The sequence below is a fragment of the Mytilus trossulus genome, chromosome 8 (assembly GCF_036588685.1).
Source record: "Mytilus trossulus isolate FHL-02 chromosome 8, PNRI_Mtr1.1.1.hap1, whole genome shotgun sequence".
Taxonomy (NCBI): domain Eukaryota; kingdom Metazoa; phylum Mollusca; class Bivalvia; order Mytilida; family Mytilidae; genus Mytilus; species Mytilus trossulus.
This window is the reverse complement of record NC_086380.1, coordinates 42446137-42469931: the sequence shown is the minus strand read 5'-3', so window position 1 is coordinate 42469931 and position 23795 is coordinate 42446137. Positions and strand designations below refer to the sequence as shown.

At 31.1% G+C, this 23795-nt stretch overlaps 2 protein-coding genes across 2 annotated transcripts in view; one reads left to right on the top strand and one right to left on the bottom strand.

Moving 5' to 3' along the window:
• Positions 1 to 19011, bottom strand: part of LOC134727678 (uncharacterized) — a 43783-nt gene extending 24772 nt beyond the window's left edge. The window contains exons 1-4 of the mRNA XM_063592059.1: positions 18908 to 19011; positions 7598 to 7670; positions 5278 to 5449; positions 3452 to 3757 (exon numbers count right to left, since the gene is read on the bottom strand). Coding sequence (XP_063448129.1) covers positions 3452 to 3757; positions 5278 to 5449; positions 7598 to 7630 — 511 coding nt within the window. The 5' untranslated portion in view covers positions 7631 to 7670; positions 18908 to 19011. The remainder of the gene's footprint in view (positions 1 to 3451; positions 3758 to 5277; positions 5450 to 7597; positions 7671 to 18907) is intronic.
• Positions 19012 to 20648: 1637 nt separating this feature from the next.
• Positions 20649 to 23284, top strand: LOC134727677 (putative nuclease HARBI1). Its single transcript, XM_063592058.1, has 4 exons — positions 20649 to 20928; positions 21157 to 21449; positions 22445 to 22657; positions 23084 to 23284. Exons 1-4 carry the CDS (start codon positions 20649 to 20651, stop codon positions 23282 to 23284), a joined length of 987 nt encoding a protein of 328 aa, XP_063448128.1.
• Positions 23285 to 23795: the final 511 nt, after the last annotated feature.

Below are 23795 nucleotides of genomic sequence, written 5' to 3'. Positions count from 1 at the left end.
CTTTAGTTGCATTTTCTACATCATTTAGTCTCATTAAGGCTTTAAATATTAACAAAGTGGAGTTTTTGTGTTTTCAATAAAGTAGTTGTTCATGTTGATGTCGGCATTTGGTATTTTTTAATGATCGTGATGATAAATAACAATCATAATAACTTGTCATTTATTTAAAAAAAAACATTTTGTAAATATAGGCCATTATAGTATACCGTTGTTCAATAGTTATAAATAGCTTAAGCGAAATTAATGCTGGCTTATAAACAAAAAACGAGGGAAACACATCAAATATAAGAGGAAAACAACGAATTAACAGAAACCTAGAACTGAAAAAAACTACTGACGACAACAAACATAAAAGCTATTTTTTGTTAGAAATTTTATATGCATTTTAAACATTTTATGGTACACATTATTTTTAAATAAGTTTCATTTCGTTTGGAATTGTGTTTTTTTCCTGTTTGCTATTTGTATTAATCATATATTATAGATTGGAGCTAGTGTAACTAGTTTTGAAAATAATTCTGTTACAGTGTGTTCTATTTATAAAGTTTGATGTTACGTGCACATGGAAAAGATTGGCAGTTTCCACGGTTAGGGTTTTGTGGTACTATATTATGTTTGACATTTAAATATAGTAGTATCGAAGGTGCTCGCAGTTACGTCAAAACGTCATGAAGCTAGTCGCATAAGTATATATACAGTGACTGCTATGTTTATTACATGTTTTTTTATATGTTTTTTTTTTATCAAAGACACCGGTATTCATAAAATAATGTTTCGCAAAGGAAGATTAAATGTTATTGCGAGCTACTAATTATATGTCTGTGTTTGTTTTGTGTAAAGGCTTTTGAATTAAGAGTAGAAATACTTTAGATTAGGACGAGCGGGGCGAGAGAGAATTTAAGACATACGAAAACGCATAAAATGAAAATCTGACTAATTCATTTAGATATGCATTTGAACCCTAAATCTAGACTTGATTTAAATTAGAAAATATTTCTTAAATGATAAATACAGAGAAGCAGCTCTTCGGGTTTAACCCTCATACAATTATTTTATCGTATCATTATATATTGTGTGGGCTGTTCCTAAGTTTTGGATGCGGATACTTCGGAAGGTTTGCTCCTAGCATTGTATTGCTGTCATTAAATCTTACCACAGTAAATATTATTGTATTGAAATAAAATTACAGCTTCCCTATACATTGTGCAATTTAGAAGTAGACTAAAACATAATAAAGTGCAAACTTTTTTTAATCACATTACCTTTACTAAATAAGTTGAAATTGGATATCTATATCTTGAATGATCAAAAAGTCTAGCAGTGGAATCGACCATTGGTTGTAAATAAACTAGAGCTTCGGAAATACGACATTTAAAGCATTGGGTCAAAACCACTACTGATTGACTTTGCTTTAAAGGGTATCATTGGCTCAGTAGCCAGTGCCACGGTACTAACAGGAAATATATCTACAAACTTTTTTTTAATGTTTCACGCTGTGAAAGGATTTAGAAGGTAAGGTTCATATATAACCATAAGAAAACTCAATATAAAAAAAACAATGTAAGTTCATTGAAGACACAAAGATTCACAAATGTTATTTGAAATACGTTTCTAGCTTATGTAGGCATTGTTGACCTTACATGTATATGACACTTGCTAGCCACGTATAGGACTTTTATTCACATTTAGTTATTCATACATCCTTCAGGCTTGAATTACAAATGTTTGGGTTTGATTGTCCCTGATCATTATCAAAAACCAAGTCGGAGGTAGGAAATTTATACAGTATTAATTCCATTTTATATCAGCATGAATTTTAAGGGCTAATTAATAAGATCAGATGAAAAATGGCCATTATTTGTACACGAGTTATTTTGATCAGAGAGGCTCTTTGTCTATGTACACGGTAACGATCAGAATATTATATTGTGACTTTAGATGGTTTGACTGTTATTGTTGGCAATTTTTTTTTGCATTAAATTTTAAAGCTGTGCATATGCTTCTGTTATACACTCTTCACAGTGTGTAAATTTACGTTTTGAGTTAAGCCTTCCAATTGATATTTTATCGTTGGTTTCCTATGTTGTGATGTTTTACGACGATGACGACTGATGTACCCATATTTTGACTATTTTATTTATGGTGTCTGTTTATTTAACACATCAATGTAAATATAACGGAATTTGATGAGACTGTCATTAAAGTGAGAGGGTTAGCACTTAGAACCAGGTTTAATCCACAATTTTCTACATTTGAAAATGCATGTACCAAGTCAGGAATATGACAGTTTTTGTCCATTCGTTTTTGATGCGTTTTGTTATTTGATTTTTCCATGTGATTATTGACTTCCCGAATAGTTCAGTATTTTTGTGATTTTACTTTTTATGCTATTGTTTCAGAAAAAGGGAATGGTACCATTAAAACGTTTAATTCCGCTGCAAATGTCTGCTTATGTCCAAAGTCAGGAATCTGATGTTCAGTGGTTGTCGTTTGTTTATGTAATTTATACGTGTTTCTCGTTTCTCGTTTTTGATATAGATTAGACAGTTGGTTTTCCCGTTTGAATGATTTTACACTAGTAAGTTTGGGGCCCTTTGCAGCTTTTTTTCGGTGTGAACCAAGGCTCCGTGTTGAAGGTCGTACATAGACCTATAATGGTTTACTTTTATAAGTTATTATTTGGATGGAGAGTGGTCTTATTAGCACTCACACCACATCTTCATTTATCTACTGTCATTCAAATATTTAACTCGGAGCATACCTGATTAAGGTCAGTCAGAAAAAGCACATCAGACAAATGCAGTTTATAATTTCATTTGTTGTTTTCATTTAATCGCTACCGCAGCTGATCATCGATGGGAATAATAAGCTTAGTGGTCAGTAATTCGATATCGCCATGAATTCTAACCAACCTTTCTAAATTTTTCCGTTTATAAATCAAAGAGTAAGATAAGAAATTCTAAAAAAAATATATTTCCATTTCGTCAGATAAAGTTGGCCTGGACTGATTTGGTTATCATTATGAGGTCTGTCGTAGTCACATAGCTCTTCAAATTGTTCGATTTATCAGCATCCCTGGCCTTGGCATATTTTTTTAGCGTTCCTCTTGAATGTAAAAGACAGAAAATGCTTTTTGGACGCACGAAATTTATAAATAGTGTGGCTTTTTTTACAGGGGTAAGATATTTGTTTGTAACCAGTTTTAACGTTGATGACTTAGAAACGAAAGTTTTTATTTAAAGTCAAATTAACTATCTTTATCAAAGATGGCTTCTACAACTTTTTCTGTCATTTAAACCATATGGTATATTGTGTTACATTTGTGAAAATATTTTCAAGTAACATTGAAATCATGAAAAGTGTCCATAAATAAACATACTCAATATATTTTTCATTCTTCATCGTAAATAGATAAATATATATTTTAGCAATAAATTAAATTATACATTACCTAAGGAGCAGTTCGATTTATTGTTCGGATGAATACTGACAAAGCAAGAACAATCTTCACTGAAGGGCTTGCAGAAGCTTTGGTTCATTGGTTTCTTCACAAAAGTATACCCGTTATAATTATTACATATACATGTTCTGTCTGAAATTGTGTTGCCGTTTTCATACGTCATCTGGCCCTCACTGTTGCAAACGGATTTGAGAAAATTGCAATCGCTGTTCCCAACCGTGTCAAAAATAAATGGCTGATATCGTGTTATGCTACACTTTGCTCGATTAAGGTTGGGCTGAAAGATGAATCTATATCCTACAAATATAACATAATAAAGTTTGTATGTATTTGACGAGAAACATGCCGATGCATGTACATTATCTGAGAACATCCGAACGAAACTAACATTTGGTTAACTTTAACATGTTTAAGTGGAAAATATATTCTTCGATGAAATATCCTTCTAAGTAATATGAAAATAAACTCATTATAAAAATATATAGCAGGATTAGAATTTGTATAAACCATACGGCAGATAGAAGACTCATCAGTGACACAAACAATAAAGTTTAAAAGGCAGAATAAAATACTTTGAACGTACTTTGTATTCGAGTATAGTTTTGTAGCTTCTTAAATTCTTCTGTTCTTATGTTGTTTTATTATAATTATGTGTAGACACTGCTTAACAAGGTGTTTATTTTCACTTACTTTTTCAGTTTTTATTTGTAAAAATATCTATTTATTTTTTTAACAAGATGATTGCTTTCGGCAATGCACTGATTCAACCATGCTAACAAAAATACATATATCTCTGGAAAGTAAAAATTTCGAGTGTCGCACACGTGTTTTCAGAAGGGATAATACAGATTTACCCGATAGTGTATGATAAACAGATTACTTCATCAAAGGTGTTAATTTAGGCTCATGATATTTTAGTGGTTTGCAGTGATCATAGAAATATTTATTGACAATATTAATGTATCAAGATATAAATTGCCCAGCCAGTTTATAACGAATGGGGAACTACCGCTGGTGCAAGTGGGAAATTTGTACCTGAAGTAGTTAGTATTAAGATTATACAACACGTCTTTGCCATTGAACATTTTGGTTGCAATTGGTTTAGTATAGGTATAATAAGAACTATAGGTACAAACTGACTTGGAAAATACGGAGGAGAAATGTTGAAGTGAGATCCTTTGAGTGAAGGATATTGCCCAAGATGATTGCATTGATACCTTTAAGCGCAAAGGAAGTTTAATTAGGTATTTTTCTGTTTTTGAATTGTAGAACTAATTCTGGGAGTCTGACATTCATTGATTGAAACTATTTTTTTCATGAGAATTAAAACGTTTTGAATCGAACATGTTTATAAAGAGTAAATAGATAGAATCATGTTTGGAAATCATAGTATGTTTGCTGATATTCAATGTATTCGAAATATCATATGCCCGAATCTATGCAGTTAAACCTACATGGGGATTTTTTACATTAAATGTCTTGCATTTGTTAACAGTTGTTATATTTCATTGGACACTTAACTTGTGGACGAAGCCATCCACAAAAACGACAAAAGTTGGTTCCACACGAATAACAGTAATTTCGCAGTATTAAGTTGAAAGGATTGATGACCTAAAATTTCGCTTAGTTTTTTATGTAACATATTTTTTGGTTAGAACATAATTTTTCCGCCAAAAAATCAAAGTTTTGAAGACTGTTTTTCTATAAGAAGGATTGTTTTAAAAACATTCATTAAGTATACAACTAACACTGTTTTAAGGATTACACGTAATAATTTTAAGTCTCAAAGTATAGAAATTTAGTTTTAAATGACAAACCTGGAGCTTCAATTCTAGGTTTACTACATCTATCTTGGTATTCGTTTACTTTCAGAGTCTGGTAATACAGGCAGGTATAATTTTTTGAAGGTTTACACAAAGATTGGGCTCGAAGCTTCCATTGCGATTGTGATGGACAAGAGAAGTCGAATGCCTCATTCAAGGACAGCACCTAAAATTAAAAAAAGCTATGTATAGATATTTGAAGAAAAGAACTCTTTAAACCTGCATCAGAGAAATACAACATGTTTCAGTTGTTTTACACCTTAACATCCAATTTAAAAATCTTAATGGGAAAGTTAGATAGTAAATACAGATAACTGCAGGTATATTCTTTTTCTCTCTTTTTTTTTAAAAAGATTGAGGTCATAGAGTTGTTGAACTTTACTACATTTAACACACTTATTTATATATTCCCAATCAATTTTCTGCTCGCCTACGGCAGAAGAGATCTCGAAACATGGTGTTTGGATGTCTATGTGCCTTTTCAATTCGTTTCTTCTTCTTCTTGCATTGTCTTTCTAAAGGTTTTTGTGAAGGTTACTATATAATAACGCAGTTAAAGTTACACCAACTTAAAACTAAATTTGCCGTTCATAATATATTTATTGTCATGTTTACTTCTTAACTCATATGCAAAAAAAAAGGTTTAACTAGGACTTCACCGTTCAACAATGATCAATGAACATTGATGTGACATTTTTTGTGAATCCTGTTGTTAATCTGGTCAATTGTTTTTGTCAAGAAGGTGACCAATGGTGCTGTTTTCACATTAACTTCTGTTCCGTATGAATTGTTGGTATTAAATAGTTAAATGTTTCGTTACATATTTTGTTTCATACAGTTGTGGAATACCTCGTCATTTCTTTATTATTTAACAACGAAAATTAATATATGAAATATATCATATATTGATTTATCTAATTTAGTGAATGAAAATTGTAACATGGTGTTTTATATTTTCTATTTGAAGACGTAGCGATAAATGAATTTAACTGGAAAAAATAATCATCTGTTCTAGAAATAAAGCACTGCTGTAAAGTTATATAATATGTATAGCAAGTATGAATTAAAATATAAGATCACTAATTTTGAAATAAGTAATTGTGTTAGCTTTATTGTTTCCAGGTATAACAAAAAGTATATTGTGGTCGATGATTCCATTAATTAAAAAAAGATTTCAGGTTAACCGATTGAACCAGACAATGGTACTTGCTGTTTCATCTGCATAATCATCATTTCAAAAACAGCACCACATTAATGTCGTTTGCCCCATTACTTAATGCTATTGTTTTGGAGAGTTAAACATTTTCATAAGGCATAATTCAATTAAGGTTTTACAAATGGCCACTTTTCGCAATGTTTCATGCCCGTATCATTTTTCTAAAAAGGCTCGCATTAGGAAGTGCTTAACTTCCCGACTTTAAGGCATTGGCATATGTGCAAATGTATTGTTAGTCAAGGTGAAGGTAGTAACAATCAACTATGAACAATTTAGGGGGAAAATAACAACATTCTGACTACAATATATGACAGAAATTGGATTATTAGTTCAGTTTGAGAAAAATTATCGACGGCGATTATTTCTTTTCACTTTCTACAGTCAGTGGAAACCTTATAAAAAGCATTTTTAACGGAACTTCACTGACAGTTCTCGAATTGGATCAAATGTTTTAGATTGAATTGCGAAGAGTATGAAAAATAGAATTTATAATAGAAATGGAGTTATGTCAAATAGACAACAACCCGACCAAAGAGCATAAAAATAACTAGACTACCAATTAATCTCAAACACAACTAGATAAAGGCAGCCTTAAGCTGTTCCCGTAACAAACACGTTTATTACTTTAGAGAAAATGGACTTCTTATTAAACATCAAAACACGTAGAAGAATCATAATTAAAAACATTCCATGCCTTACAAAGGCGAATTTCAAATACAGACAAACACAGAAATACAGTAAAATTCAGTTTAAAAAAGAATGAGTCCGATGTTAGAATACGTAACATATGAAACTAAGCAAAATACGATGATAATCATTTACTAACAACGGACTACGAGAAGTTACTTACTGAAATGCCAGATTCGAAATCAAATTTAAATGATTTATAAATGGCTTCATCATTTGAGTTTTTTTAAGATGCATACTCCCTCATACATTAAGTTAAAAGATTTAAACGATATCTCGCCATTTCAAAGACTCTTTGGAGGCATAATGATATTTTCTGCTCTATGATTGTTGGCTCTCTGACACATTTCCCTGTATATAGGGGTTAAACTTATTTGGTGAAAGACTTAATATAACTTTAATTGTTCATACCTGAACGACTGCCAGAAAGATGAATATGCCCATAATCAGTTATGCTTTATAAATCTCAGATATACATTGGCGTCTGAAAAAGATCAAACTATGCTAAAAAAAATATAGAAGGACATAAATGGTGCATTAAATTGGCAATTCTTGACTTACCTTTTTTTGAATTTGACTACGAGTTCGGTATATACAATTTAAACATTTGTATGTCCTCTGCCTTATTTGAACAAATGCCTCGTATTCTTCTACAGCTGTCCTTTCAATACCACAATACCATTGTCTATGACAAACGAGATTATTCCAATTTTGATATATAAATTATCCGCACCTTAGCAGCGTGTTAATAACTTCATTTCATTTTTTTACTCATTTTCAGGAGATTGCAGATGCTTCTTAGCATTTGTGAAACGTTATCAGTGCCTGACCAAAAATATGAGTCATGGTGTTGTTAAAGAAAACCTCGTCTGTTTTTCTCAAAAAACTCATTGGAAGTACCTTATAGATAAATTTTCGGTATTACTTGATTTATTTCACTTCACTTGTATTGGCTGGGTTTAAACGCTTATCATTGACCAGTCCATCAATAGATAGGTGTTTGGGGGGGGGGAGTCATTAATGGAATGTTCAGTTATGGTTATTGATCTGACGAAAATGTATAAATGTTCCGGACCATATCAGTATTTGAACCATACGCATATGGTCATAACCATATGAGTATATTTATATGGTCGGGGTAGTTATCACGATTAAATGTAATATATTTAAACTCTTCATAAGGTATGACCCTTCAAGTTGTTACTTCGTCAAAATGGTAATTTTATTATATTTAAGTAAAACAAAATTGTTAACTTAATACAAGTAAACAGTTTAACACACTTATTTAAACACTATTTGTAAGTACAATAAGGAGGTGTCAAAATCAAATGCACATATTGTAATAGGATGGGTTTTTTTAACTTTACGTATACTATTGGTTTACAGGGCGTAATTTACCACGTTTAATGTGTAAAGTAGATGATATCACCGACAAGGACCATAGTTTATTTAAGTTTTCCATTGAATATGGTGTAATGCAGTCATGTTACGATATTGGAGATCGAGAACCTCTTAAAAACACGTCGGAATGGCCAGAGACCTCGATATCACTGCACGCAGCTTCAAAGAAGGCTAGCTTTTCACTTGCAAGCAAAAAGTGTAACTGAAAAGGGTCGTCCACAACCAAGACGTACAAATGTAGAAAAGCTATGGAACTGTGTGGAAGCAAATCTCACCCTCAGCATACATGCAAGAATACAATTAGCGATTTAAACTAAGATCAACTGACTGTGGCATCTATATTTAATATTTATGTAGCCGTTGAATTATAAAAATTAATATATTTCTATGGTTTTTTTAAGATAAAGTTTATTGTATTATTGAAACATTTCAAATGCATATTTGAAAAAATACATTTATGGTCCAAATACTCATGGGGTCTGGCCCGTTAATATGGTCATGACCATACGCGTATAATCCAAATACTCATACGGTTCGGAGCATAAACACCATATGTGTATTCTTAAGGTTAAATGTGAGACATATTTGTTGATGGTGGAGTTTAGTTTTGAAATTACGTATATGAAAATTAAGCTATGCAAAATATTCATGTTAGTTTACTATTATAAATTGTGACTTGGATGGAGAGTTGTCTCTTTGGCAATCATACCACATCGTCTTTCATCTATAAATGTCGTAATTCTTTAACGTTTTGATATACAGTTTTCCTCATTTGATACCAAATTACTTTTCTTTTGTTGAAGCAGAGAGCAAGATGAAAGGGAAATACAATGCAACTGATACTTGACCTTTTTGGTTTTCTTTTTTAAACAGCTAGAAGGATTTTCCGTTAAGTCATTTACTGGAGTGGCCCGTGATTGATGTGTCTTTGAATTGAAAACTTTGACACGTTACAGACTGTTTGTATTGATTGAGAGGTAAGTATTTTCTTACCTCTACCATGATTCATTAAACGGAATGATTAACCCGAGCAAGCAAATTAACTTAAATGGTAAATCTAAAAAGCGGTAAGAAAAATAACGCCTAAATCGATTTTTTTAAAGCTGTATATACAATGTATATTGTGATCATAGTTTAAGAAGGAATTAAAGGCAACGGTGGTTTACCGTTGTTCGAAAGTCATAAATCGATTGAGAGAAACAAATCCTGGTTACAAACTAAAACTGAGGTAAACATATCAATTATAAGAGGAAAACACAGAATCTACAGAAACACTACTGTGCAACACACAAAAAAATTAAGACAATGCAACACACACAGAAACGAACTATTAAACACAACGGCCATTTTCGTGACTTGGTACAGGACATTTAAAGAAAAAATAGGGTTTACATATTTTACTTTTTATATCTATATTTGGAAAGCACTATTAATACTTATTTCACAATTATAATTGTTTTACACAGAACACTAGACGACACTTTAAAATACTGATAAATTTAAAACTATTCTGTTCTTTCCATTGTTAATCCGTTTGTTGACAATCATAATGGATTAGAAATGAGTAATAATTATAACGGCAGTAATTTTTGTCACACTCATCTTCAAATAGACTGACAGTGTCCTAATGCAAATTAAAACGTTAGCCCCACCTGATCAGTTGACATAACGTTGGTATTGTCTCCTAAACAATTATAATACAGAAAGGTCTTGAATTAAAGATTGTGGGTGCTAATGTAATCGATTACATTACAATTACACCTTATTTCATATGTAATCGATTACATTAGATTACTTTTCTTTAAAGTAATCATGATTACTTTAGATTACTTATGATTACATTTTATACTGCAATATCAATTTTTTTTTTAAACTTTTTAATCTCACAAATAAGCTAATGTTGGTGATTTTTTTAAAAGCCTTAACTTATTCATATTATTCAAAAGAATTTATAGACAAGTACAGTGTAACATGTGTAATTTGATAAAATAGCTGTAGACAAGTGTCCTTTTTCTATGTAAAAGATATAACTTTATTTTTTTCTTCAAATTTTAACCAAATGCCTAATTATATATAATTAACAAAAAATAAGGAAAAAATAAGGAAAAATTAATTAAATATAGTTTTATTGTCTGTTGGGACATATAACTGACACATCCATAAATGTTTTTACAGGTGTTAATCACTACTTCCATTTTTTTTAACAAACAATAGGTGAGCTTGGGTATCAAAATTTTATTGTATTAATAACAATATCAATAAAGTTAAGCGGTTGATTGTCATATGTTTGAAATTTTTAATACTTTATCTAATGAAAAAATAATAAAATTATTGTCAGATAAAAACAGAAAACAGCTTTGTAACTTAGGAAAGTATATACATTTCTCATCAAATTAAGAAACAGTTTATTGTGATAAAAGATATTTTATATTGATGAAACTTCTGACGTCACCTTTTGTTTAATATGCATATTGTTTGTAATATTATGCCATATGTTTATACTGATGAGTCGTAAAGCTCAAAGTTAATAAAGAATAAAAATTAGAAAGCACATATTATACACAAATTTATGGAAAACAAAATTTATTCAATTTGTCAATAAATGAAATTTGGTTAATATCAGAAGTTTTTAATCAAGGAAAAAAATCTTTTAAGGCATATTCTTGTATCTTAAGAGCTCAATCTCATATGAGATATTGGAGAATTAATTTCCTTTCGTAAACTGTTAACAAAATAAAACACTTGGTTATACAAATTTGTTATATAGATGATACAATTTATCACATTAAAAAAAGGCCCCATCATTGTGAATACTAGTTTTCTGATTTTTCATTCAAGCTTTACATTTTTCTTATTTTCATCTTGTCTATCAAAAACTATTTTCATATATATACAAGATTTGTAATCAGCAAGTAATCATATGAATGTTATCTTAAAGTAATCAAAGTAATCATGATAACACCTGTTTTTTGCAATGTCATCGATTACATTACGATTACTTGTAATCAGAAACAGCATGATTACTGACTACATAGGATTACACAGCAAAATGTAATCGTTTACAGCTGATTACGAATACTGATTACGATCACCCATGCCTGGTCTGTGCTGTATAGATATGACTCTGATAGCAATGAAATGGCAATTCGATGATACAATCAAACGGAAATAAATTGTTATAACAAAACTTGTCGACGTGGTGATATCAAATAATCAGATCCTATGGGATTGAACTATTGTCGCCTTTTTCACAAACAGAAGTGAAGTCATGCAAATCTAATCTTTTGCTATACAAATAACGAATATGACTTAGCATATGCTCCAACAAAGGTTTGATCGTTTTCGTGAATTTGTTGTAATCTTTCTTTCATACATCATTCACGATCATTCATGATCTGAAATATCAAATGTTTATAAGTTTTACCATTTCTGCAAAGTGTCTGATTATACTTAATCAACATAAGTTTAAGAACTATCTTAAACAGTAGTATTCAACTAATATTTTGAATTTTGAAATAGTAGTTTTAGCATAAAAAATTGAAGTAAAACATGTGTGTTTACATATAAACTTTTCTGCAATTTCTTACCTTAAACTGATAAATTGATTTAAAACAATCATTTTACCAATTGTATTTCATTCTATCTTCAAAATTGCAGTGATTTAGTTGATTTTTTTTTTGTATGTTGGAAAATAGATAGTCTTTAAACGGTTAATCATAATAAAACAGTATAATTATTTTCATAAATGAGGGGAACACGAATATAAGCGAAACTTTCATCTACCCCTGAAAGCAAGAAAGAACCAGTAATAATACAATATATTTTATTACTGTGACTTGAATATGTTTGTAGTTTTTACCAAATTGTTTAACAATATGGAAAGTTGACCATACAGTATTGTTAAATTTTTTTTTTACTGAACTTAGAGGAAAATCAATTCGGAAAGTCAATAATGTTATTTTTGAGCCTACATTGATGCTACCTGTACAATTTTTTTTTTTAATTTTGTTTCTCACTTTATCTGCCAGCATCCATTTTTCTTAAAAATATTCTTAACTTTGGAATTTTATACATTGACCTTTTCTTCCAAATAAGACCTATTTTTTTTTAATGTCATGAAGCAGACTTCAAATGGCTGGTAATGAATGATTCACACTATTTTCAATTCACTGAACTCACTTCATACTAACAAGTTTTCAAAGAAGGAATTAGCGAAACTGTTTTACCAATTTGTTTAGCCTGAAATGTTTTAGAAAAAGTAAAATTAAGACAATGCAACACACACAGAAACGAACTATTAAACACAACGGCCATTTTCGTGACTTGGTACAGGACATTTAAAGAAAAAATAGGGTTTACATATTTTACTTTTTATATTTATATTTGGAAAGCACTATTAATACTTATTTCACAATTATAATTGTTTTACACAGAACACTAGATGACACTTTAAAATACTGATAAATTTAAAACTATTCTGTTCTTTCCATTGTTAATCCGTTTGTTGACAATCATAATGGATTAGAAATGAGTAATAATTATAACGGCAGTCATTTTTGTCACACTCATCTTCAAATAGACTGACAGTGTCCTAATGCAAATTAAAACGTTAGCCCCACCTGATCAGTTGACATAACGTTGGTATTGTCTCCTAAACAATTATAATACAGAAAGGTCTTGAATTAAAGATTGTGGGTGCTAATGTAATCGATTACATTACAATTACACCTTATTTCATATGTAATCGATTACATTAGATTACTTTTCTTTAAAGTAATCATGATTACTTTAGATTACTTATGATTACATTTTATACTGCAATATCAATTTTTTTTTTAAACCTTTTATTCTCACAAATAAGCTAATGTTGGTGATTTTTTTAAAAGCCTTAACTTATTCATATTATTCAAAAGAATTTATAGACAAGTACAGTGTAACATGTGTAATTTGATAAAATAGCTGTAGACAAGTGTCCTTTTTCTATGTAAAAGATATAACTTTATTTTTTTCTTCAAATTTTAACCAAATGCCTAATTTAAAAGGAAAACAAATATTTACATTTAGCTTTTTGCTTAATCATTTTTAAAAATGTAAAATTCAAATTTAATAAATGGCTCTCTTTTTTACTTGGCTAATTAAATGATCTCTCATGCTCTGCAGAGTGATGCATTTTAATGCAAAAACAGTTTATACACATTTATTATGTCCTTAACGTGCTTTTAGTAAGTCACATAAAAAAAAGAAATATCAGCAATTTATAACAAATACTCAGAACAACAACAACAAAAAATGCAATTGAATAAGTTTGCATCTTGTAGCCATACTCTAGTTTAAGTGATACCAAATTGACTAATTTTAAATGTATATTTTATCGTATGTTTTTATATGTTGTGATGTTATGCTATTGTTTCAGAAAAAGGGAGAAGGTTTGGATCCATTAAAACGTTTAATGTTTGCACCTGTCCTAAGTCAGGAATCTGATGTACAGTAGTTGTCGTTTGTTTATGTAATATATACGTGTTTCTCGTTTATCGTTTTGTTTATATAGATTAGACCGTTGGTTTTCCCGTTTGAATGGTTTTACACTAGTAATTTTGGGGCCCTTTATAGCTTGTTGTTCGGTGTGAGCCAAGGCTCCGTGTTGAAGGCCGTACTTCAACCTATAATGGTTTACTTTTTAAATTGTTATTTGGATGAAGACTTGTCTCATTGACACTCACACCACATCTTCCTATATCTATGGAATGTCAATTATCAAAGATATAAACTGAAGCATTGATTGCCACGTGGATACTTTTTGAAAAAATAAAGCTCAGTGACAGTACACCAATAACGGTTGAAGAAACGAAATGATAATCCGTTTATATAGATTAGACCGTTGGTTTTCCCGTTTGAATGGTTTTACACTAGTAATTTTGGGGCCCTTTATAGCTTGTTGTTCGGTGTGAGCCAAGGCTCCGTGTTGAAGGCCGTACTTCAACCTATAATGGTTTACTTTTTAAATTGTTATTTGGATGAAGACTTGTCTCATTGACACTCACACCACATCTTCCTATATCTATGGAATGTCAATTATCAAAGATATAAACTGAAGCATTGATTGCCACGTGGATACTTTTTGAAAAAATAAAGCTCAGTGACAGTACACCAATAACGGTTGAAGAAACGAAATGATAATCCTGGTACCTTTGATAACTATAGGACAGCATTAAGTTGGAATCAAACTGCAATGAGTGATTATCAAATCATCAAAACTAACAATATAAACTGGCTGATTTAAATGTCCAAATTTTAATATCAATTCTACAATCGAGACGTTTTAACCAAAGGAGCAAACGCTCAAAAGCAAACAACAAGCAACTTGAAGGTAAAAGTTGTTTGCAGAATCCATGAATGTAATTCAATCTATGCTGAACTTGAAACACTTATGCCGCGTAATATAAACAAACTATATTGAACTTTTCAATATTGAATTATCGCCTGAAATTCAAAGTGCTTTTGTTATATTTATTAACTTTATTTCATGATGTGGATTGGACTTATTTTTCTTGTCAAAATTAACAGATTACCACCTGAAAGACAATTAAACCTTTTCTGCTCTTAAAAACAACCAAACATATTTATTGACTGGACGCCGGATATGTCAAAAGAAAACCAAGTATGTATAAACATGATAAAGATGTATCTAAGTTTGAGTTACACATCAAGATTACACAGTATTAATCGTGTCCGATGCATATTACTATTCACACAAAAAAAGCATTGACGCAACACGGTCATTGAAAAAGTATGAGTTAGTATCGTATCAGAAATTCGTAGTATATTCTACAGACAAAATACGGGTCACCATTAGAATATAATTCTAAAATTTTCGAAATGCACACACTTTATATTTTTAAACAAATTTATTTACCTTAAAGCGTAATTTCTCCAAATGTAATTAGTATTAAACATTCAAAATGTGACAGGACAGTGCCCATATTTAATATGATCAAATTTATTAATTAAAAATGAATTATAGGCAGTTGCAAACTGAGGCTTAAACAAAGATAAAGCAAGTGTTATTGAATTGTTTCTGTCTTATCATAACCAAATTTTAACGAATTGATTTTGAAATCAATTGCACTTTTTTAATGATTCTTAAATACAAAATCGAATGCATGTGCAACAACTGAAAGTTTGTATTTCAAAGATGTTAAACATTACAATGTATGGCCACGAAACATATTTAACCTGTAAAGTGTGAACGCGGCCTTACTCTTCAAATCTTGCACTCCTTTTAAAAACAATTTTAATTGTGTGTACCCTGTAGCAATCATATAGCTCTCTGCAACGTTATTTTTATCGGAACATGTGTTAAACTATTATTAAATGTGTAGTTTAAAAAGACTGTTTATGAGTATTATTCCATTCTGCATAACAACCATGTGATTGAAAGCATACATGAGGTTTTATCAATCACATATGTTTTCCTTCATATATATTCAGAAGAGTCACCTAAATGACGCTGAAAAATAGTATTCTTCAACTTTACTTTTGATTTTCAAGTGATTCATAGAATAATGAAATGTGTAAAGTATGACTGTACACCTTTAAAATGAATTTGTCAAATGGAAAAAAGAACACTTTTTAGTAACAGTAGATAATGTCATCTGAAAAACACATTCCAGAACCTATACAAGTATTAACGGGATTTGTTTGGCATTAGAATATGTTTACCATAGATTTTTTCAACATTACAAAGGAGAATAAAATTTAGGTATATGTTGATTTTGAAATTTATTTGATTTTCATCTCTGCAATGGGTATGAAAAAGGCTAACAATTAGAACATAAAAAGGGTTATATGAAATCATAGTATGAACAAACTTTTTTAACATGTGTCTGGCCATTTACATGTCCTGTATTTGTCTATGATATATTCTTCAGGATGCAATCACGTTAATTTTTATTTTTCAAATCGAAATTTTCGAAATTATATATAGAAAATTGACAATGTGTAGGAGTCGAACGAATTTAGATCACATTTCACCCTTAGATATTATGAACGCAGCCCTTTTAATGAAGTTAGAGTCATAATGAGAATCAAAGGTATGACTAATCCTGGGGGTCGTTGTTTGCTGTCGCAATGGTTTTATCACTAGAGACTATGTGCACTCTGTTATATACCAAATAAGGACAAATATATTTTTCGTAGCCCAAACGTATCTGACAAGTCTTCTAATCACTGAGACGAGACTTGTCTTTTAAGTACAGATTGATAGACAAGGGAGAAAAGTATAAATCCGGTTAGGAAAATCTTAGAAACTTACATTTTTTTACCAGAATTACATCCAAATATTTTTTATTCTCTAACTATTCCGTACGGTTTAAGATTCACCAAAACCAAAATGAGTAACATGCCCGTGCTTACGGTAACAGACAGCTGGTGGATCTAGGGAACCTCTTTCCCAACTTAGTTCATTTTGACAACTTCTGCCAGAATGAAAACAAATTAATAGTGAAACCCAGAAAAGTACATAATCTTCTGAAACATAAAATGCTTTTCGAATTTATAGAATAGTTCCTTTCATGCCTTAAAATCTATTCCATATGAAGAAATTTGTCTGTAATCAGGGTAAAATTTGTTGAGAGAATTCGCCTATATGAGGGGCCTAATGGGGGGGGGGGGGGGGGGTTCTCATCACGATTCACGAGTTGATGTTTTTGTCAATCACGAGTCACAGAAAATAAATTTCCATGATCACGGATCACTAAAATATAAAAAGAGTATCACCAATCAATCTCGATAATAGAGATTCAGAAGCTGGTTGTTTGTGTTGTAGATTAGTGCAATTAAGCTACAATCAAGTACATTACTGGCTCATTACTTGTTTACATGTTGAATTCTCCCAGGTTCTAAATTAAATCGTTAAAAACAGTCACATTCTGACTTCTTTTATTGTATAATAATAATATTTCATAGAAATGTTTTACTGGCGTAAATACCACGGAACCCTCATCTGTGTTTTATCTTGAGGCTAAACTAAGAGATTATAAAGTATATATATTTATTTTGTCAATGAAATTTACTGCTGAGATTGATTGTTCTCCCACTCCTGCTGGTTGTCCCTTGAAGAAAACTAAGACATTCTGGGGTGTCAATAACATTGTCTGTTTCTTCAGTGTAGTCCACATCTGATTCTGAATCATATTCAGAAACTTGATCTTAGTCCGTGTTTCCTTCTTCAGCTATTGAAGGAAATGTGATTTTTTTTCACTTGTGGTACTGTAAGTTGCATTTTTGTACATATTAAATGGTAATGTGCCAGTATTGTACATTGTCGTTTGGCATTTGAAATTTCCAAGAGCATGTAAGTTTTCAACGCATACAGTAAGACAAGTAAATTGACGAGTTAATTGACGTTATTTGACTTTGCAAATAACTCAGTTCACTATGGAACATGTCTACGGACTTCAAAGTTTTCGATGATATGGTTCCATCTGGCCCACCAGCAGGTCATGAAAAAGGGACCCCGTTTTGCGGCACACTCATACCACTAAAATTATAGGAAGTAGCCCCCCCCCCCCGGATATATATATGGCATATAACATATATTTAAATATTTAATATAGATTTTCATAGATGTGGAAGGGTCAGATAAACAGTGGGGTCGGATCAACTTGGGCCGGTGGATCGACTGAGAGCTGAATCGACCTAATAATAAATGACCTAATTGCACTTTTAAAACTATCGCGCCACTTCAACTTTTTAAGCAAAGAAAGACAACTCAATGGAACTCTTTTATTTCCGTAATGAAAAAAAAAATCACAAGAACGAAATATATGTCCCAATCACGAAGAACGAACATAAAATTCCAATGAAAACTATTCACGAATAATGGTTTCATCACAAATCATGAAAAATAAATCTGTAAAAAAACGGATCACGATAGCGAAAATGCGCCGATCAAGAAGAACGGAAATAACCCATCAGCCCCCTCCTATATTAGACAAAAGAGTATAATAAAGCTTAAATCTTATTGACACTTGACAAATCCATCTCATATTTATACCTGTTTATGCGATTTACCGTTTTACCAAACTTCTACATATTTTTTATGTATAAGTATTAAAAAAATCTATTAATAAGCTTTTAGACCAGGTAAATCTTTAAATAAATTAATCTAAAATACACTTATCTCACACAAACAATTATCATGAAAGACATTTAAATGTCACACATATAGTTTCAACATGAAACCAGAAGAGCTATATGAATGCAACGTATTTATTGTATTTTATTAGTTACGGTTTCTTCTCATAACTTCATAATATTTACCTTGCAAGATATTATTCCACTTTTATCTTCTTTCATATTGTCTCTTGTGAAATTCAGAAAATTACCAATCACGTTTGTTAAACAGACGCCATCTTTGTTATAAAAATAGATCAGGTATAACGGATGTAGTAGATTGAAGATTAAACACACATTAACACACAGTGCAATGTATCGGATAAAAACAATCATAATTCTTTCACATAAAGGGCACAATTACTCGACAACGACAAACAGATTTTTTTCTTTTCAGTCATAGAAACATCTAGAGTTTAGCATCGGATTTTAAAGAATAATAAATTCTTCTTGAAATACAATTGCAAATAATGTTTTTCAATCTATATTTTATGAAAGGTAATCAATATCATTAGGATAGCCAAGTGTTGCAATACTTTTCCCAGGGGTATAGATATGACAGTAAACATTTATTTTTTGTCGTTTGCTATAAGTTTTTAAAGGTGAATATTATGGGATTGTTACAGGTGCATGTGCTTAGTTTGAATTCAAACTCTATCCTTGAATATTTGAACTAGAGAACTCAATAATTAAAATATTCGAACAAAACAAAACATTCCTTGTATAGATCAGATACTGACGTATTTGTCACTTATCACGAAAAACGTTTACAAATTCCGTGGAAGAGTCTGAAATAGTGTAAGATAAAAAAAAAAAAAAAAAAAAAAAACGTGGAGATATTTTGTTGAAATTTTTAAGCATCATAATATCACTAAGGATGTGAAATTCGAGGACATCTCGACATTTTAAGATGAAAAAAAAAAAATTCTCTGAAAACTATCAAAGTCATTGAGTTAATAAGGAATGTAATGCTATATTTTCTACTTTTTTTAGATCAGCATTTGCTTGCAGTGGAATATTACAGATGTGACCAGTCGTCTCTTCACAGTCAGGAAATTGTAAGTTTTGCCGCGCATATGGAGTACTTGCACTAGCTGAATAAGGCATATGTATTGACGCCCACCTTTTACGTGTACCACTTACTTGTGGAACCATCCAGGATTTTTAGGTCTTCTTCTTGCCTTTTTCTTTGCTATATACATGTAGTTTATAACCTTTAGTGAACATTTTGGATGGCTAAAGTGGATTTGTAGTATTGCAGCTTTGACTGATGGCATAAACTTTGGACATCCTTATATTTATAATCAAGCATTGTATAATATCTGCTTTGATGCAGTCTGTGGTGTTCATTCAAAAGACCGTCTTCAGAGTGAACTCAGAATAACCCTAGTTTTCTTTGCAGTATCCATCAAAGCCAATCCATCTGTTATAAGGGGTCCGGATTTTATCCAAAATCTATTGAATATGTAATGTTATCATTTATTGGGTAATTAGTTTGACAAAGACGCATAGTTAAAAAAGATAAATAGTTTTCTTGATATTTGTTTTTATCAAAATGCTGTATATTTTGTAATTATTATCTTTTTTGACAGATATCTGTTATAGAATATAAAATATAAAAATAAACTTCATTTGAGTGTTATATTTCAAGGAATACAGAATATCACACTAGCTTTGAATTTTTGATTGATTGTAATCTGACCAGGGCCCGGTTGTTCAAAAGTGTCGTTAAGCTAACGATGTCGTTAAAGTGTCGTTAGCCAGTCGTTAAATTTAACATAATCGTTAAGTGTTGTTCAAAAATTTTAACGCTTTACGCAGTCGTTAAATCTGTGTTAAACTTAATCACTTGACATACCTCGATTAAACCCCTAACGCAGCGTTAAAGATGACAGCCTTAGATTTAGCCTTGTTTCATGTACCAATTCAAATAAAAGAAAGAACTTTTAGAAGCAAAGAAGAACTTACCCTAGACTACACTGATACAGAACTTAGAGCAAGCTACAGATTTGGGAGGGAAGGCATTTTATTCTTATCTGATCTAGTAAAGGACAGGTTGACACGTCAGACAAACCGGAATCATGCCCTCAGTGTAGAACAACAGACAATGGTGACATTGAGATTTCTTGCCAGTGGAAGTTTCCTCCAGGTCATAGGTGACACATTAGGTAAGACTATATACTTTTAAATGGTTCAGATGTTTACACATGTTTTCTAATGATATAATATTTCAATTTGAGAACTTTATGCAGGATCTAAAGTGGCAATTCATAGTGTACATGTACATGCATTAATTGTTGTATATGTTTCTTCCATACTCTGCACTACAGTACCATATTTGTTTACAAGGTAATTGGGCAGTCATTACCCTAAAGTTGTGCATCTCTACTTTATAGGTTTGGACAAAAGCACAGTTTCAAGAGTGGTCGATTCTGTTTTAGATGCCCTTTGTGAAAAGAGGAACGAGTTCATTCAGTGGCCTACTAACCTTAGCCAAACCAAAGCTGAATTTTACGAGTTTGCTGTGTTTCCAAACATTTTGGGTGCTATTGATTGGACACATATAAGAATAAAGAGACCGCATCATGACGAACCTTCATTTATCAACAGAAAAGGCTACCCAAGCCTGAATGTTCAAGCAGTATGTGATGCAAAGGGTAATGTTCTTCTGTTTTCATCTTCACATAATGTAATTTTGAACGTCACATTGTAAACAAATCTGCTGTTCCCCCTGAATTATATTTCAGAAACCAGTCTCACTATAGTCTGTTCCATATAACGAAGTCTTTATATTAAAATTGATATTAATATAGTTACTTTCAGATCTAGACCTAAGTAAAAAAAATCCATACAGTAACTGTAATAAAAAAAAAAGTTTTCCAGCTTAAAAAAAAAGTTTTCCAAAAAGAATGTACAACTTATTTATAAGAACCCCCCCCCCCCCCTATTTTCCATTTTGTACTAAGAACAAATTACTTGAAAAAAAGACGCTGGTTTAATAAGACTTGGGGTTTTTTCATCTTTGACCCCTCCCTTTTTGGGAAATGTCTCTTAAGGTTTACTAGTTTTTGAAAAAAAAATAATAGACAAAAAGTAACTTAAACATGTTAAAGTAGTGCTTTATATAATGTTTAAACTGATTTTTCATGTAGATTTACAAACATAAATGCAAATTGGCCAGGTTGTTGTCATGATTCGCATGTTTTCAGAACTTCATAAGTGAGTGTAAATGGTTGATTAATAATTTTAAATCAGCTTCATTAGTCATTAGAATACAATGTAGTATAAACACAGATCATAATTATACATAACATTGAGAACACTACTTTATTTGATTCTATTATTCCCAGATGGTATATATATATTTCTGTCTTATGTAGACAACCTAAGTGAAGATGCAAAATATTTTCACTTTTTTAAACATGTTAAATGTTCAATGTTTCTGGTTTATATCATATTAGATACATATTGTATTATATATGTCCCTGATATCAGCCAGCAAAAAGTGAATGAAAAATGTCTGGATAAGAATGGTAAAATGTTGTATGATTGCCAATGCCATATCTTTTAAACAATGCAAACTAAATTGATATGCATTGATATTCTTTAAAAAATATTTTTGTATTGTATTCATATTTATGTATTGTATAATATTCTTTAAAATAGATATATTTGCTCATGCAGGTTTGTGCTCACATGGAGAGAAATGGCAATTGGGAAAATGGCATCTTACTTGGTGATAGTGGCTATCCCTGTAGGTCTTTTTTAATGACACCTTTTCTGAACCCCAATGAACAACACCATAGAAGGTACAACAGATGTCATGTAGTCACAAGATCCATTATTGAAAGAACATTTGGCAGATGGAAAAGAAGGATCCACATATTGCATTCTGAAGTGAGTTATTATTTAGATGATTTTATTACTATTTCTTATTGATTGGAGTATATTTTTCCTTTCAAATTATAATCATAATAATTTTTTTAAAGAAAATTACAAAACCACCCTCCACCCTCCCCCTTTTCCACTCCCTCTCACTCTCAATACTATATCGAATAAATGTGCACCCGAGTTGTGTCGTAGATATATATATTATTTTATGTTATCAACCGGAACTATTTGGGTAAATTTTTGTATATTTAAACTTAATATTACAAACTTATACATTTTTTTAGACTGTTACCAACAGATTGCACAAATGGATCAGTGGTCCCAGAGAAAGAAAAAAAACCTACGACCATTTTGCATATTATTACGTCCTTCAACCACACAATCTAGTGTCTTGTGTAACCCTGCATGGTAATTTTTTTTTTAATTTTACAGATTCGTATGGATCCCAAAAAGGTAACCAAAATAGTTATGGTTTGCGGAATCCTACACAACATCTGCATACAGCTAAATGGGCCAGATGTAGCTCAAGAGCTTGTTAATGAGGATGTTGAAAATGGAAACAACTATAATGGACAACAGGATGGAAGAGGGATTAGGGAGCACATTGTTGACACTTATTTTAACCGTCATTAAATTTAAAACCTCTCTTTCACTTTCTTTATTTTTATATAATGTAATCCGAGAAACTTAAGTACCAGGATCATTTACGATTTCATAAAATTGTTTAGCTTTGAATGTTACAAAAATCATATTTGGCAGTTGCAAAAATCTTGCACCCACAATTAAATAGAAGATTTGGTATGCTTGCCAATGAGATAAAATCTTCTATACTTCAAATGATGTAGATATGAGCAATTCTAATGCAGTTTGGATGTAACAATTTTTTTCATTGGCTAAAAGTTGCCGTCAAATCCACAGTTGACCAGGCGTAACTAAGGAGGGACCCGACATTTTGAATAAATGAATCAATAAATGTTCGATTACTACTATATAATCGAAAATAAAGCAACACCTACCTGGAATTGGCCGTTGTAATGTAATTTTATTCGAATTTGAAGCGTACAAGTAACGTCATAACCTCCAGTTTGTAAGTTTTCATTTGTATGAGGTCACGTTTAGCCATGACATCTTTGTGCCAAACTCA

Excerpts from the sequence above, each read along its gene's own strand:
- LOC134727677 (XM_063592058.1), top strand. The coding sequence starts at position 20,649 with ATGACAGCCTTAGATTTAGCCTTGTTTCATGTACCAATTCAAATAAAA. Across the intron at positions 20,929-21,156 it reads GGTCATAGGTGACACATTAG|GTTTGGACAAAAGCACAGTT; the intron begins GTAAGACTATAT and ends TCTACTTTATAG. Across the intron at positions 22,658-23,083 it reads TCCACATATTGCATTCTGAA|ATTCGTATGGATCCCAAAAA; the intron begins GTGAGTTATTAT and ends TTAATTTTACAG.